Here is a 17,371-nt window from a genome sequence, read left to right on the forward strand (position 1 = left end):
GGTCATAAAAAGCTTCTGTTGTTACGAACTACAAAAAACTACCATAGCAGGCTTTTGTGATACCGACTGCGACACATTTTATAAAGCGTGGCTAGACCACCCAAGCATTCCTTTCATGCATCAATAGACCCCTAATTTCCCAACAAACGGCCTCGAGCCTCCCTTTCCAAATAAACAGATCATTCATTCATTCATTCATTCATTCATTCATTCATTCATTCATTCATTCATTCATTCATTCATTCATTCATTCATTCATTCATTCGAATACTCAAATGTTATTTTATTAGTTTGAAATCCTTATAGCTCCCATTCACGGGAACTAGACAGAACGCCGTCCTGAAACGGCGGCGAAGCCAAGGTCGGAAATGAAACCGAAGCGGTCCTAAAATTTATGTCCGAAAGGATATCCATCGGCAGAAAAAGGAAACTTTACCATCGCTACTCCACGAGCGCAATTTGAACCGACGACGGAGCTAACAATGCAGCCTCGTTTCAAAGCGCCTCGGATCGTCCCGGATGTCTAAGCAGAGTCTAGCGCTGCGCTGTGCGTTGCAATATGTACTACAACGCACTTGTCACAATCGGTGACAGCTTTTCTCGGTAATAGGGGGGAGGCTACAGAGGCGGAGCGTGCGTAACTGTCGCTATAACTCCGCAAAATGGTTCGGCCGCATGAGGCTGCGCCTGACCCTCCCTGCTCGGTAGCTCGACCCTCCGGATGGATGAATGGATAGGAGCGCCCCCTTTGAAACGGGGTGGTGGCAACTGACACCATGCTCAGCTTTTCTTTCTTTATTTTTGTTCAACTGTGTTGTCAATTCTCATTAAAATTTGCCATTTTCATTCAATACATTATCCTACACTTCTAACCTTATGTCACCTCTCTACTTCTGAGCTACCAATCTCCAATCGCTTTTTGCTGACTTCCACTGCAGATCTATTTACATGACCATTGTCATCTTTAAACCCTAGGGCCTCAGGAGAGTGACTGCGCCTGCATCGACATCCGGATGGATACCATCACATATAGGCGTTCAACTGTTTCTACAGATCTACCACACACAGAACATGTGTCACCTTCGCTGATTTTTTTCTGGAGCTATGCGTTCTAAGAAACCTTCACCTACCTTAAAGAGTAGGGCACTTGAGGTGTTCAATTGTTTCCACAGATCTACCACACACTGCACATGTGGCATCATCATCGTTTAATTTTCTTTTGTAGCTGCGCGTTCTAAGACACCTTGACCTAGCTTCAAAGAGTAGTAGGGCACTGCCTCTTGAGTTATCATAAATCAATTCCTTCCTGATCTGTCTTTTCCAGTATCGATATAGTTCCGCACTCCGCTTCTTTTCCATTGAATGAATCCAATTTTTAACTTCCGCCTTTTTAACCTGTCGTTTGATGCTCTTTCTTTCTCCGCCCTCATGACCGGCATACTTACTGGTTATCATGGTATTGAGAGGGTGTGGTAGATGGTCCTTGGCGATCACAAAATGAACAAGGGAGGGGAAAACCTCAGGTTGCTTGAGCCAACGTTTCGACAAGAGAACTTGTCTTCGTCTGGTTAGTTAGTTTTCTAGTTAGTTTTCTGGTTAGTTTTCTTGTTCTTTTCTGCCATTTTGAGTCTCCGCTCTTCCTGTATAAGTATTTAAACACCTTAGTTGCTCATCTGTTATCTTCCAATTTCCTCAGTTGTTCTTCAAATTATGTTTTACTCTTAGCTTCCCGTGCTTCGAACGATGCCCAGCCCATAGCCCCTTCTACTGTCTCGTTTGTGGTTTTGCCGTGAGCACCTAGTGCTAATCTTCCAACAGCTCTCTGATTTACGTCTAATCTCGATTGAACTTATGCCCTTAAGCACAGAACCGCATTCCCGAAAGTAAGCCCGGGCACCCTTATTCCTTTCCAAATACCTCTCAGGGCTTGATATTTGTTGCACCCACATAATGCCCTATATTTCATTACCCCGGCATCTCTTCGCCCTTTTGCCTAAAGAGCCTGTTCGTGCTTTTCCGTGTATATCTGCCCTTGCTTTAGCCATATCATGAGGTATTTGTATTCGGCCACTCTGGGTATTTCGTGGCCTTGTATTGTAAGCACCTGATCAGTTGTATCGTTGGAAATCATCGCACCTGACTTAGTTACGCTAAAACTAAAACCTAGAGCGTCTCCGCCTCTACAACAATTAACCAGAGTTTGCAAATCTTCCTGGCTATCTGCTAACAGCAGAATATCGTGCGCATGCATTAAACCCGGGAGCCGTCGCTCAAAGGCCTTTCCGCCTAATCTGTACGACAGATTACTTTCTTCTAGCCTTCTTTCCATATTGATCACGTAAAGCATGAGCAGCAGCGGTGACAGAGGACAACCTTGCCTTAATCCTTTGTGTACCTGCACAGTTGTCGTAATTAATTTCAACTGTAATTTCAACTTTATTATATCGGTAGATTTCCTGTCGAAAATCAGTTACTTCATGACCGATACCTTCATCCTTTAATATGTTCCGCAGGAATTCCCTGTTCACGTTGTCGTATGCACTGCTTATGTCTAGGAAGGCTAAATAAAGAGGTCTGTTTTCCGCCTTAGCTATTTCTATGCGGAAAATAGACCTTTGTATTTGGTGTAGCTGGCGCCATCTATGGTAGCTGCTTGCAACTAGACGGGTCACGAAAATCTGTTGTAATTAATAAGAAAGTTTTTCGCCCTGACTTTTAACGTCTAAAATTGGCAGCTGTGCCAGAAAGATGCCTTAAATAACGATTACTGACAGTATACTACATTTTTAACTAAAAAGTATAATAACTGCAAGCAAGGACTGTATTCCCTGCGTAATAAAAGTGGTTGTTCTTCGACTTCGTAGCTTGCCGCGCAGTGCAGCCGCATCAGCGAAGAGATTGAAAGGCTCGCCTGTGTTTGTCGGCAGGGTTGCTATATGTAGCCGTACACTAAAGTGAGAAGGTGGCCAAAGTGATCGAGCGCGTGGCTAAAACCGAAGAGGGCGGGTGGGCGCTACGGCGCGTCAAACAGCGAAAGGTGCGCAGGAGAACGAGTGCTGTGCGCAACACGATAAGGACAAGCGGCCGAGCTCGGCAGTCTGTAAAGCACGAAAAGCGGCGAGGAATGCTGGGAGCGCTGCCCAACTCATATAACAGAAGCAGGCGAAGGCGCTTTCCCATCAAGCTCCAAAAGCGGCGAAGGATGCTGAAAACGCTGTCAGCTCAAAGAAACCGGGGGAAAAGGCGGCCCATAAAGCACTAAAAGCGACGAGGGATGCTTAGAGCGCTGTCCAGCTCAAAGAATAGAAGCCGGCGAAAGCGCTTGCCAATAAAGCACCAAAAGCGGCGAAGGATGCTGAAAACTCTGCCAGCTCGAAGAAACCGGGGAAAAAGGCGGCCCATAAAGCACTAAAAGCGACGAGGGATGGTTAGAGCGCTCGCTGTCCAGCTCAAAGAATAGAAGCCGGCGAACGCGGCTGCCCATAAAGCACGAAAAGCGGCGAAGGATGCTGAAAACGCTGTCAGCTCAAAGAAACCGGGGGAAAAGGCGGCCCATAAAGCACTAAAAGCGACGAGGGATGCTTAGAGCGCTGTCCAGCTCAAAGAATAGAAGCCGGCGAAAGCGCTTGCCAATAAAGCACCAAAAGCGGCGAAGGATGCTGAAAACACTGCCAGCTCGAAGAAACCGGGGAAAAAGGCGGCCCATAAAGCACTAAAAGCGACGAGGGATGCTTAGAGCGCTCGCTGTCCAGCTCAAAGAATAGAAGCCGGCGAACGCGGCTGCCCATAAAGCACGAAAAGCGGCGAAGGATGCTGAAAACGCTGTCAGCTCAAAGAAACCGGGGGAAAAGGCGGCCCATAAAGCACTAAAAGCGACGAGGGATGCTTAGAGCGCTGTCCAGCTCAAAGAATAGAAGCCGGCGAAAGCGCTTGCCAATAAAGCACCAAAAGCGGCGAAGGATGCTGAAAACTCTGCCAGCTCGAAGAAACCGGGGGAAAAGGCGGCCCATAAAGCACTAAAAGCGACGAGGGATGCTTAGAGCGCTCGCTGTCCAGCTCAAAGAATAGAAGCCGGCGAACGCGGCTGCCCATAAAGCACGAAAAGCGGCGAAGGATGCTGAAAACGCTGTCAGCTCAAAGAAACCGGGGGAAAAGGCGGCCCATAAAGCACTAAAAGCGACGAGGGATGCTTAGAGCGCTGTCCAGCTCAAAGAATAGAAGCCGGCGAAAGCGCTTGCCAATAAAGCACCAAAAGCGGCGAAGGATGCTGAAAACTCTGCCAGCTCGAAGAAACCGGGGAAAAAGGCGGCCCATAAAGCACTAAAAGCGACGAGGGATGCTTAGAGCGCTCGCTGTCCAGCTCAAAGAATAGAAGCCGGCGAACGCGGCTGCTCATAAAGCACGAAAAGCGGCGAAGGATGCTGAAAACGCTGTCAGCTCAAAGAAACCGGGGGAAAAGGCGGCCCATAAAGCACTAAAAGCGACGAGGGATGCTTAGAGCGCTGTCCAGCTCAAAGAATAGAAGCCGGCGAAAGCGCTTGCCAATAAAGCACCAAAAGCGGCGAAGGATGCTGAAAACTCTGCCAGCTCGAAGAAACCGGGGAAAAAGGCGGCCCATAAAGCACTAAAAGCGACGAGGGATGCTTAGAGCGCTCGCTGTCCAGCTCAAAGAATAGAAGCCGGCGAACGCGGCTGCCCATAAAGCACGAAAAGCGGCGAAGGATGCTGAAAACGCTGTCAGCTCAAAGAAACCGGGGGAAAAGGCGGCCCATAAAGCACTAAAAGCGACGAGGGATGCTTAGAGCGCTGTCCAGCTCAAAGAATAGAAGCCGGCGAAAGCGCTTGCCAATAAAGCAAAAAAGCGGCGAAGGATGCTCAAAACTCTGCCAGCTCGAAGAAACCGGGGAAAAAGGCGGCCCATAAAGCACTAAAAGCGACGAGGGATGCTTAGAGCGCTCGCTGTCCAGCTCAAAGAATAGAAGCCGGCGAACGCGGCTGCCCATAAAGCACGAAAAGCGGCGAAGGATGCTGAAAACGCTGTCAGCTCAAAGAAACCGGGGGAAAAGGCGGCCCATAAAGCACTAAAAGCGACGAGGGATGCTTAGAGCGCTGTCCAGCTCAAAGAATAGAAGCCGGCGAACGCGCTGGCCAATAAAGCACTAAAAGCGGCGAAGGATGCTCAAAACTCTGCCAGCTCGAAGAAACCGGGGAAAAAGGCGGCCCATAAAGCACTAAAAGCGACGAGGGATGCTTAGAGCGCTGTCCAGCTCAAAGAATAGAAGCCGGCGAACGCGGCTGCCCATAAAGCACGAAAAGCAGCGAAGGATGCTGAAAACGCTGTCAGCTCAAAGAAACCGGGGGAAAAGGCGGCCCATAAAGCACTAAAAGCGACAAGGGATGCTTAGAGCGCTGTCCAGTTCAAAGAATAGAAGCGGGCGAACGCGGCTGCCCATAAAGCACGAAAAGCGGCGAAGAATGCTTACAGCGCTGCCCAGCTCGAAGAACAGACGTGGGCGAAGGCTGCAGCACGTCCAGGAGCCAAGGGTCCGGTGTAAGAGCGTAGCTAGTATACCCCTCTGTGAGCCGCTCTAAAATGTGCTACGGATTCCTGCATTGCGCTTTATGCGTATACCATATACTCTCGACGACGAAATACACTACGAATCCACTTTCCACGGTTTTCACCCTGGGCTCAAAATGAGCGGCTCCCTGTTTATGCGCCAATCTGCAATATAATTGTTACTAGTTTATTAATGCACGCCTTTGAAAAGAGACACCTCATCTTCGAAAGAGATCAGAGCGCGCACTCAAACGTTTCTCGCGTCGCCCACTTGTTTATCTTAGTCCTAATGCGGGTAAGAATACAACAGAAAGCTAGGCGCATGCCTTGCATGCCTGAACTAACAAATATAGATGTCTTATTAAACAATTTTAGCTATTCTACGATACAACTGTAAAGCTCCGCCCACATTCAGCCTCCGGGCACAACAGTTTTCCTGCACGACGAAAAAGTAGTTCGCTGCTTAAACGCTTCTTTCTACGTAAAGAAGAACCTTATCACAAGAAAAAAATTACAAGCTCTAGGATTTTGACACGTGGATTATTTGATATACTCAAGCCTTAAAAAGCTGATTTCGTTTACAGTTGCGATTGGTCAGCGGAGTAATACAGGACGCCGCGGACTGCGGCCCAGTGTTAGCAACTGCTGTTTCTCTAAGTTGTATCCTACTATAGTTCAACTATCTCCTACAACTGCAACGGGGCTACTGCAGTCGGTGAGCATTATGTTTTTCATGCAGTTTTGAAGCGCCTGCCGAATCATTGCCTATATTCGGCTCCGTACATAGCCGTGACGGGACTGAGTTCGCTGCGGCAGGCAAGAGGCTGGCGGTACCTGTTGCTGAAGAGACGTCGCCGTCGCCTCGGCGGACGCCGTTGGTGCGGAGCGAACCTTTGCTTTCCATGTTTCCAATCACACCTACTTCTTTCAACACCCTTCTATCGCCAAGCGGCGGTGTAAGGTGCCCAGCTGGAGGTAGTCGGCAAGCCCGTGCATTTTCTTCTTTCTTCATTCGGTCACAGCAGCAGCGGTAAGTGACGGGTTCGAGTACCAGGCGAAGGCAGTTGACCGCGGAAAGGAATTCACTATACGTCGCCAAGATTTAAACGCCTAAGCGCTTTAGGCCGGACGTTATACATCGGATTAAGTGGAGTTAAACCCCGGCTGATTTAAAAATACGGCAACTGGGGTTCTTGCACCGAAGACGATGCACCAGCAGCAATCGGTCAGTCGCGGAGGCCCATGTGAGGATTCAACAAAGAATGCGCTGCAGCGCCTGCTACTGTCGCAAAGGCCACGCGTCATACGACAGTGTGGCACCACTAAGCACGAATAGAGAAGCGGAAAGGCCACTCACGACGCCGACGGGGCCGCTGGCGCTCTTGGCATGGCGGGCCCGGCAGAAGCCCAGCGGAGACTCCATGGACCTGCGTGGGCGAGGGAAGCGGATAAGTGCTGCGTTTTACACCGATCGACTCATGATTCGAGCACTTAGTTTCAGAACACACAAGCGTAATTACGGAGGAGCTCCTTAACACGGATACAAAAAGACTTTATAGTAAAGAGGAAGTTTGAGCTAGTTGGTAAGTCATTATTTAGAGCACGGTGTATTAGAGGGAGTCATGGAAAAAATATAGCGCACTCAGGACAACGGACAAGGAAGACTGAACTGTTGCCCTGGGTGCGCTATATTTTTCCATGATGCTACAGACCTTTCCAAAAAGGGCTCCCTGGGCGCTGCCATATTGTTCCCTGGACTGCAGTGGGCACCTCGCGCTAGCATGGTGGAAGCGGCGAAATTCCTCCTCTCTGGACTGCCGGAAACCGGTTCCGCCGCCGCTTCCACCATGCTAGCGCAAGGTGCCCACTGCAGTCCAGGGAACAATATGGCAGCGCCCAGGGAACCCTTTTTGGAAAGGGGCTCAAATGTCGATTCTACTTTAGAGAGCGGCTTAGCGAGAAATAAACAAGAACGTGAGAGGGACATGTAAAAGGCGAAGGCGGTCTAGTTGGCGGTTGACAATGGAGTGCATATTGCAACCGCTCAGAACGACGAGGGACGAAGAGAGGAAAGTACAGGACAAAAGGACAAGGAAGTTCGATGCCCACCGAAGCACTGCCCAAGTGAAGAACCACAACGCCGGAGACCCGTGGTTATGCAGCACTTCCACCAGATTTCCCATCGCCTCAAAAAAGTGGCTATGAAATGTAATGTCCCGGTGGTCTCAACGGCGCCCAAAAAGCTTTCGGGCATGTGCAATATGGTGCAGGGAAATGGAAAAAAGAATGGGTGCCGCACTAAGCACGTAGACAGGTTCATTCCCTACAAAACAGGGGCGGTGTACCAAATACCCCTCACGTGTGGGAATTGTTACATAGGGCAAATTGGACGTTGCTTCAATGTTAGACTTTAGGAGCACCGCGCAGCCGTTGAATCATTGGCGGGGGGCGGTGAACTGGCAAAACATTGTCGCCATTGTCGTAACAGCACTCCCAGGTTCCGCGACAAAACTGTCTTGAAAAAAATTAACGACTCAGCTTAACAGGGAAATTTTTGAAGCCTACTGCATAAAAAAATAAAATTACCGTTGCATAAGCTCCACTTCAGTATCCTTATCCAAGAAAGAATTCAACTGTCTGCTGTCTATCAGGTGTGATTACGAATCTTGTATAAATGTGGTTTTCCTTGTAGTAAACCTTAGTTGAAGTTCCGCGTTTTTCCCTGTGCTTTCCCCTCTTCGTCCCTCGTCGTTTTGGGCGGTTGCAATATGCACTCCATTGTGAGAGGGACACAGGGCGAGCGCGTGTCCATCTCATGTCCATGTTTCTCTCGCTTAGGATAAGCCCCCCTCCAAAACACACAGAGACCCTTTGCGGGAGCAGTAAATAGGTGATACCCCAGGTGTGTCTCCCCGATTGCATACTCAAGTTAAAACTAATCAGAGTTAGGGAACGCATTAAATGGTCTCCGCATCTTGTGGTTAGAAGCCTGTCCGTCTGGCGGTTGTGAAAGCGAGTTACAAGTCTGGCTGCAGTCGTAGGACTACGGGTACGCTGCATTGGGGTGCTTCGATGGCATGGTGTGTAGAATGGAGACTTCCAAGACATGGAGTATATGGTCGTTATGTATTCATATGGTCGACACAGCGCGAGTGAAAACAGAAACACCGGTAAATTGGCTTTGAAGAAAGGAAATGTCGCGGTATCTGTCTAAAATATCTCGGCGGACACCTGAACCGCGCCGTAAGGGAAGGGAGGAATGTGGGAGTGAAAGAAGAAAGAGAGAAAGAGGTGCCGTAGTGGAGGTCTCCGAAGGAAGGGAAAACTTTATTTTCACTAATGGTTTTTCCTGCGGTTTGGGGGCATCTTCAGAGACGTATTGGTTCTACCCCCAGGAGCCTTCTCTGTCGAAGTCGTCCGCCTCTAATCAGTGGTCGGTTGCCCTCAGTCCAGGGCTCCGCTGGCCACTGCCGCCCGTTGAGCTCGCTGTACCAGACCTTGTTGGTCTTCACAGCGGTCGCTGGACAGCAGAGTCTCCCACTGCTCCGCACTCGGGTTTTGTATTTTGGGGACCACGTCTATGTTTTGGCAGGCCCATGTGATGTGGTATAGAGTAGGTTTTTCGTCGCACCAGGGACATTTGTTCGCGTATATCGTAGGGTGCATTTTGTTTAGTATATGTAGGTTTGGGAAAGAGCCTGTTTGTAATTGTCTCCAAGTGACAGCTTCCTCTCTGCTGAGAGATTTGTGCGGTGGGGGATATTACATTCTTCTGCCTCTATATAATTTTGTAGTATGGCCGAGTATTCCCTGGGTGCTGGCGCGAGTTCCGCGGTCTCGTTGGATGCTCGGAAAGTAATGTATCCTCGAGCTATCCTGTCGGCCTCTTGGTTCCCTGCCACCCCCGTGTGCCCCGGTACCCACACAATTTTGTGTGGGATCTTGTCGTTTTGTTCTTCCTGGTTTTTAATTCTGTCGCTCGCTGCGAGGAGTATACGGAGCGCGTGACGACCTATCCTGCCATTCATGTAATTTCGGCAGGCTGTTTGAGAGTCCGTGAGTATTGTTAGTGACCGCCCGGTTCTATAGCCCTGCGCCACCGCTAGAGCAACGGCTACTTCCTCGGACTCTGCAGCTGTGCAGCCTCGGAGAGACGCGCTGGTCATTTCGCGTAAAGACGAATCGACCATCGCCGCCACAGCGATTTTGGTGTCTCCTCCTCTCCAAGACGCGTCTGCATACGCGGTCGTGGCTTGAGTAGCGTATGTTTTCTCGATGAATTCGGCCCTCGCTTCTCTTCTGCCTCGATGGAGGTTGGGATTCATGTTTTTTGGTATTGGCGCTACCTTGAGGGTATTGCGAAGCTCGTCGGGCATCGTTGCCGTCCTCGAAATTTCTCGCATCTGCTCGTGGTATGCGAGCCGCAAAAACTCAGGCTGTTGCAAACAACGACTGGAAGAGCGCTCCTGTGGAGGTCTCCGGAATAATTTCGACCGCCTGGGGATCTTTAACGTGCACTGACATCGCACAGCATACGGGCGCCTCTTGCGTTCCGCCTCCATCGAAGCGCGGCCGCCGCGGTCGGGTTCGAACCCTGGTACTGCGGCTCGGTAGACGAGCGCCTTAACCATTGAGCCACCGCGGCCATGATGAAATCTCAGCAGGTACAGTCGCCTTACAATCATTGTCAAAAGCGCACTCCGTTGGCTTTAATGCGATAGCATTCAGGCGCCCGCCTTGCAGAAAATCCGGCGTCGTCGTCGGCGTTGTGAGCGAAAAATGCCCGGTGAGGCAACTTAGTTGGGTCACCTAGGTCACGTGACCTTGTGGCGTCATCACAACCTGCCCATCGGATTGTGAGCAAACTGACCACCGCGACAGGTGTCACTAAAATCAATGACTGATCACAAAATATTGCTCGGCAAGAGGAACATGTGTCGCACAACACCGGTGGCAACGCCTGCCAACGCAGGGCAGTGAAGCATCGCTTAACCGTTAGTCCACTGCGCCAGGAGGGGTATGAGACTCCCAGGGGTCTATGCATGCAAAGTAGAGAATGACCAAATTCCGAATATATGGGCATTAAGTCCTTAAAGCTATGGCGTCGTACCCTTAAGGCAGAGCTATGGCACTCTCACCTACTTGGTGCGAGCGGAGCAAAAACTATAAAGGAAATATTCTGGTGCAACCCGGAAGGTTTGCCCAATCCCACCCACACTATCTCAATATTATCTTACAATATTCCCCAAATTTCCCACAATTAAAAGCGACGTTCAGGAAAGTTGGACTTGATGGGGTTGAAATTTCGGCGCCCTCGCTGTGGCTGAGTACGAATCCATTCATCATCATCATCATCATAATCATCATCAGCCTGACTACGCCCACTGCAGGGCAGAGGCCTCTCCCGTGTCTCTTCAATTAACCCTGTCCTTCGCCAGTTGCGGCTACCGTATTCCCGCAAGCTTCTTAATCTCATCCGGCCACCTAACTCTCTGCCGCCCCCTGCTACGCTTGCCGTCTCTTGGAATCGACTCCATTACCATCCGTTAGCCGATGACCAATCTCCCGCGCCGCTCCCTGCGTTCTACGGAGCCAGAGAAGAAAGAAGATAAGGAGCAGCGCGCTGCGTTCGCACCGTGGCGCGTGGTGGTCCTGACCCTGCATTCCGGGAGCGGACCCTTAATTGACAGACCGGACTCGGCTGGAATCGTCTACAGCTCGCGGCAACAGCTTAACGATGCTCGGTATCTCCGGCGACGGCTACAGCGTGGCGTTCAAGAAGGTCCCCGAGGTGGACCACGGGCCCGACGCTTCGCACGGGAGCAGCGGAAGCGGAAGCACGACCAGCACTTCCTCCGAGCTGGAGCGGCTCAGGGATGTGTCCGGTAGCGACGACGACGGCGGCTCCGTCCGCTCGCCGCCGAGGCAAACGGGCTTGCAGCACGTCGAGCAGCCGGAACTGAGAGAGATGCGGCGGGCTGCACAGCCGGCGCCCGACATTCAGGCTCGAGGCGACTGGGTCGCACCAGACGCCGAGGCAGCCCCCCTCCCGGCGCGTCCGCAAGCAGGGTCGCAGTCGGCGGGCCAGGTGAGGTTCGGACAGCGGTGTCCTTTTACACGCAGTCGGAGAAGGCTAAGGGGAAGCTAAGTGGAGCGGTGGCTCAGTGGTAAGACGCGTCTACCGAGCCGGAGTACCCGGGTTCGAACCCGACCGCGGCGGCCGCGTTTCGATGCAGGCGAAACGCAAGAGGCGCCCGTGTGTTGTGCGATGTCAGTGCACGTTAAAGATTCCCAGGTGGTCGAAATTATTCCGGAGACCTCCACTAAGGCACATCTTTCTCTTTCTTCTTTTACTCCCGCCTTTCTCCCTTCCCTTACGGCGCGGTTCAGGTGTCCGCGGAGCTATGTGAGACAGATACTGCGCCATTTCCCTTCCTCAAAAACCAATTTACCAAAGCTAGGTGGTGGTACCAGTAACGACCAGTTAGCTACGTTAGCGAGGTGGCCAACGTAATATAAGTTAGCTCAGTGTAAAAGCTAGAACATGTGCGGGTATGAACCCCTATGCAGTTAACGGTCTCAAGTATACGCCTCCGGAGACGCAAAAACGCAACCGTTAAACTACTTTGCCATTGGTTACACGAATAATCGCTCGCTCGTTGGGGATACGATTATTCGTACCCTTCAATTCCGTTCCGTTATCGCCGGCCGTGTCAAACGTCGGTGGGAATAGGGGCGTGGTGAGCCAGTGACCGAAAAGAGCATACAAAAAGTGTAGCACTCCATCAGGATCGTAATATCTCGGAACGTAGGAGGATGACTCTGCAGAAATATCTGCTGACGGGGATTTGCTTGAGGCCTAACAACAACTTCAGGCGCCGCCCACGGCCCGTTACAGTGTGCCATTGCCCCGCAGCCATAGCCCCTTTGTGGGTTCTAGCACCTCAGCGCATTCTTCAAATAATGCCGGAAGCGTCCGCGAAAACTTCCTCCTTCTCATAACCTGCATTCATAGATTTTCATTGTAAACAACAGTTGAGTAACTGATGACAAACAGTCGCTGTTCACGGGCGTTGTAAAGGTTCAAGAAGTCTTACTAAACAAATGCGCTGCTAATAAGCACGCTAAGAAAACAGCAGCATAGGCCGGCAACAGTAGCTCACAAAAAGTTGTGTAATTAAGATATATATTTATTTTCTTGCATCTTCCGCTAAGCCGCATCTATGTTGCCCTTCTATATCTCTCTCTGAAAATATGCAGAATTAGCCACAGGTCATTCAAAAACCGCTCGTTGTCTGTAGCTTTTTCAATTTCCTCCACCCCCAGGCAAGGGTATACCCTGCAAGTGCTATAACTATACTCGAGTCACTGAGTGAATCACACGTTTCCTCTTATGCCCATAACCGCAGGGACGCGGCGCTGTCGACGTGGTGATTCGGCAGACGAACTGGCGCATGAACCAGAGAACCAAGGCCGTCCTGCTCGCCGCGGGCATCATAGGCACCATTGCCTTGACCCTGTACATGGGCGGGACGTTGTGGTTTCGCGTCTGGCACCACGCGTCACTCCGCTTCAGATTTCCGCGACTGCACAGAGATCACTCGGACTGGAGACTGATACTAGGCTGCAACAAATCCGCTTGCCGGGAGTACAGGGTCGCCATCGAGTCCTCCAGAAACCGGTCCCAGGATCCCTGCAAGAATTTCTACCGGTTTGTCTGCGACGGATGGGAGCACCGCCACCGTATGCTGTCCGTCGCCGACGCTGCCGAAGACGCGATGCTCCATCGTGCACTCACCGCGGTGGAATCGGCAATCAGCAACCACAGCGCAGCGGTGTCGTTGGAGTGGAGCGTCCAGAAGAGGGTGGCTGCCTTGGCAAAGTCTTGCATGGACCTCTCCGAAAGTAGCTTGGAGGGACTGAAAAGGTTCATGGTCGAGCGCCACCTACCATGGCCAAAGGCGTCCAGCTGGGACCTGCTCGAGGTACTACTCGACCTCTCCGGAAACTGGAACGTTCACCTCTGGTTCCAGGTATCCTTCGAGCTGGCCGCCTCTTACGGGCGGACGGGGGAGCCCGTAATAAAGATAAGTCACAGCTCCGCCTTTCGAGCCTGGATCGCTTCCATGCGGACGTTCGCCGTTCAGGCAGCCGGGAGAACTCCGCCGCTGCGGTACCAGCAGTACGTCGTCACGATGCTTCGCCTATTCGACGTCCCCGAGTCTCAGGTCAGTGAGCTGCTCACAAAAATTCAAGCGATGGACCTGCTCACGCTCGAGGCGCTGGGACCCGCGATGACCGAGAGCGAGCCGAGGGTCTTGCGGATGCCGATCCGCAACCTCACCAACACCGCGACTCCCGGCATCGCCGCCGGACGCCTGCTGCTGTTGCTCAACGAGTACTTCATCTGGGCGCGGCGCTTCACTGCGGACGACATCGTGCAAGTGGAGATCCCCGGCCTCCTCCGATCCGTCGTCTACCTGCTTGGACTCAAGGCGGAGACGCGGGAGGCGCTGACGCTCAGCCTCGGACTCCGCTTGGCCACCGAGCTGGGCTGGATGGCCGACCGGAGGATAGCGGACGCCACGCTGCAACTGACGGGCCTGGATTCGTCGGCGCACCGGCGTCGCTGCCTCGTTCAGGTCGAGAGTGCCCTGGGCGTTGCCTGGCTGAGCCTTTTCAGCAAGCAGCGTGGGTCCAACGCCCTCACCCAGAACGTGCGCGACGTCCTCGCGGACGTCGTGCAACGTCGCACCAACACCACGCTCGAACTTAGAGTCCAGCGAGGTCCCGCGGCGTGGAACAAAGAGGACCAGCTGGCCAAAGTGCTCGCGGAACCCACGTCCGGCTCGCGGTTTTTCATCAACTGGCTGAACCTGATGAACGCTCGCTGGCGGCTCGAGAAAGAGGGACTCGCGAACATCGTCAAGCCGGGGGGTCACGTGAGCCGACGCTGGACCTTCCGAGCAGCGCTTTACATCGCTGAAGACTACTTCACCTTCCCTCTTTTCCACCCAGACCTGCCTCCGACCGTCAACTACGGCGGGGCCGGACGCCTCATCGCTGACGAAGTGCTGAGGGGTCTCTTCGACGACCAGGTTGCCAATCAGCAACAAGGAAAAAGCCGCGGTGTAGGCTACCACGACGCAAACACAGCAGCGTCATTAGCGCCCCGGCCGTCTCCCCATGAATTGGACACCAAGGCTCTCCTGGCCGCCTTAAATGCGTACAGGTTGGCCTTCGTGCGACGCTCGAAAGACGGAAACGCGAAGGCGCCCAGCCTCGCCGAGGAGAGGCTCTTCTTCGTCGCTTCCTGCTACGCGCTCTGCTCGAGCTCCGACTACGTTGATAGAGTGTACGGAGATGCAAGCCGTCGGTGCAACGTCCCCGTGAGGGCGCTGCCGGAGTTCGCGGTGGCGTTTAGGTGCAGGACGCCGCGCGACGAACACTGAGGCCACAGATCCGGCTCTGTGCCCGCCATAATTTGAAGCTCAGGCTTTTCCCCTTTGGCGCACCGGGGACATTTTACTAAACGGGTTACTCAACGGTTTAAGGGGGTTACTCGTCTGGTTACTTTAGGGTTTGCTGTGCGGCGTGTGTCTTTATTGTACAGCGTGTTATGTGCACACATAAAATAGCGATATTCACACTAAGTACGATTGATCTGTGTAACGCGCAAACAATTCTCCTGCAACAGCCATGCGCGTGTGATTGCACTTGTGTCAGAAACGCGTTCCTTTTTCAGCCCGGGTGGTGACATTCCACAGGTAAGATGTTTTAAAACCCACGACCCCTAATGGTTTGGGAAACCGCGGTGTAAAAGAATCCAATGCTCTAAAGACCTCACACACCCGACCTGATCTGCAGGGATTACACATGCCGCTTCGTTATCTAAATGTGCCAAAATGGCATTATTCTCGGCCAGTTGCTATGATTCCATATGTGGGCAAGCGTGAACTTTGGGATGCAGGGACGTAGAAAGACACATTGAAACATGGAACAGAGCGCTGACTAACAACTTTAGTGAAAAAAGGGGGCGAAAGGGTGGAAATTGGTAAAAAGGCAGAAGGGTGGACAGAGGGCAAAGCGCATGGCAAATGGGGCCGCAACAAAAGCAAAAAACAAAACCTTGGAAAAGATGACGGAGCAACCATCTATCAGGAATGCGAACTCAGTGAAACCCAGCGAACCCAGTGAATGTAAACGTGCCATTAGAGAATGGTATGACAATAGAACGCATGCAGAAGTTTCCATCGCTCGCGCCGCTGGGATATGCACCAATTAACGACATTGCTGCCTGGTAAGTCTTCAGTAGGCATCAGTTTTCATCGCCAATAAGTCTGACCGGAAAATACGTCTACGGAGAAATGTCCGACCTACACAACCGTTCGTCGCATTCTGTTTCGGTATATCGATAGAGGACGTTCAACCCGCCTGTAGAGATGCGTGATGTCCTGTAGCTCTTTTAGGAACTGTGATCCGACTGCCGGTGTGCATAAAATGCTTTAAACGTATAGCTTTGCATCAGATCCCGTGCGCTTGCCGGATTTCGGGGAAAACACACTACAATGTGTCCATTAGCAAGGCAGGGTGGAAAAGATAGTGAAAGTCTTCCAGGGTTTCCGGAAGTGACCGCTGAAGCTCACTGACAGGTCTCACGACTAGAGTCACTGGACTCTTACTCACGACAGCCTTAAAATGCTCTCCTTTGGCGATAATATGGCTCAGTGGTGGTGATGCTGGGCTGCTGAGCCTGGGGACGAAAGTCCAGCCCAGACCACGGCGGCCGCATTTATTAAAGAACACCAGGTGGCCTAAATTAGGAATCAACCGCTACAGCACACCCTATAGTCTCCCATTCTTCTTTCGCTGCTCATCCATCTCTTCCTTCACGGCGCGGTTGAGGCGCACTGAGGAGTGCGACGGTTATTGTGGCTTTCATTTCCTCAAAACCAACTTTCAACCGCCTGCTTGTACCACGCATGCGCAAACAGTGTTGGTGACAGGTGCAAGCGGTAGATGGCGCAAGCTGAGAAGCACATTTAGAACCGCTGAAACCTTTGACAGTGGCTCTAACTAGGGTTTTCTTTTCTTGAAATTAATGTATCATCAACTAGCCCCGCAACGTGTTTTATTAAGCTAACTATGGTGTCTCGATGCATGCGCACCCTAGTGCCGACATGAAACCGGCGACGCCTGCGGAAACATACGAGGCGGCGGTTCGCTTCCAAATATAGGGACGGTTCTTTTCCGAAGAAAATGCGCCCTACGCAACGCAGGAGTTATATATCGGTTTAAGTGATCCAGTTTTGCTCAAACAAGAGCAGAATCGGCGAGAAGTACCTAAAAAATTGCGTGGACACTTTGGCAACTAAAGTGTTGAGAGGCGAAACCCGAGGACACAGTGCCGTGACGACTTCCGGTAGATGCGACGACACACCGTTCCCGTGGCTATATCGATACCCAAATTGTACAACTTTCAGGAATCTTAAGTGTTAATTACGCTTAATTACACATTTCTCCATCTAATTTGACCCAAATCCGACGTTTTTCCGACCATTCTGTGACAATTTTCACTATGCCGTGACTACTTCCGGTGGATGTGACGACACACCGTTCCTGTGGCTAATCGACGTCTGCGCCATTTCGACGCAATTTCGACATTTTTGCCTATGATTAATTAACTAATTAACCTATAGTCGTTAAACTTGGCCTCTAGGTTAATCTTTTCCTCCTATATCTGAGGCAACCATTGGCTTTCTTCTCTCTTTTTTTTTTTTAGTTCCCGAGTCAAACGCGTGTGACACGCTT

General features: G+C 51.5%; 2 protein-coding genes across 3 annotated transcripts in view; one reads left to right on the forward strand and one right to left on the reverse strand.

Moving 5' to 3' along the window:
* Nucleotides 1-17,371, reverse strand: part of LOC149367114 (rho GTPase-activating protein 45-like) — a 165,621-nt gene that overhangs the window by 132,989 nt on the left and 15,261 nt on the right. Inside the window, exon 2 of one of the 2 annotated variants that reach the window (XM_089554212.1) lies at nt 6,918-6,987. The exons of the other annotated variant lie outside the window; for it this stretch is intronic. Coding sequence (XP_089410338.1) covers nt 6,918-6,983 — 66 coding nt within the window. The 5' untranslated portion in view covers nt 6,984-6,987. The remainder of the gene's footprint in view (nt 1-6,917; nt 6,988-17,371) is intronic. 2 annotated transcript variants of the gene reach the window in all.
* Nucleotides 12,976-15,012, forward strand: LOC149367115 (endothelin-converting enzyme 2-like). Its single transcript, XM_089566573.1, has one exon. The coding sequence runs from the start codon at nt 13,015-13,017 to the stop codon at nt 15,010-15,012; it is 1,998 nt and encodes a 665-aa protein (XP_089422699.1). The 5' UTR covers nt 12,976-13,014.

The sequence above is a fragment of the Amblyomma mixtum genome, chromosome 1 (assembly GCF_055824585.1).
Source record: "Amblyomma mixtum isolate Tamu chromosome 1, ASM5582458v1, whole genome shotgun sequence".
Taxonomy (NCBI): Eukaryota; Metazoa; Arthropoda; class Arachnida; order Ixodida; family Ixodidae; genus Amblyomma; species Amblyomma mixtum.

Coding starts and splice junctions, on each gene's coding strand:
- LOC149367115 (XM_089566573.1), top strand. CDS start 13,015: ATGAACCAGAGAACCAAGGCCGTCCTGCTCGCCGCGGGCATCATAGGC.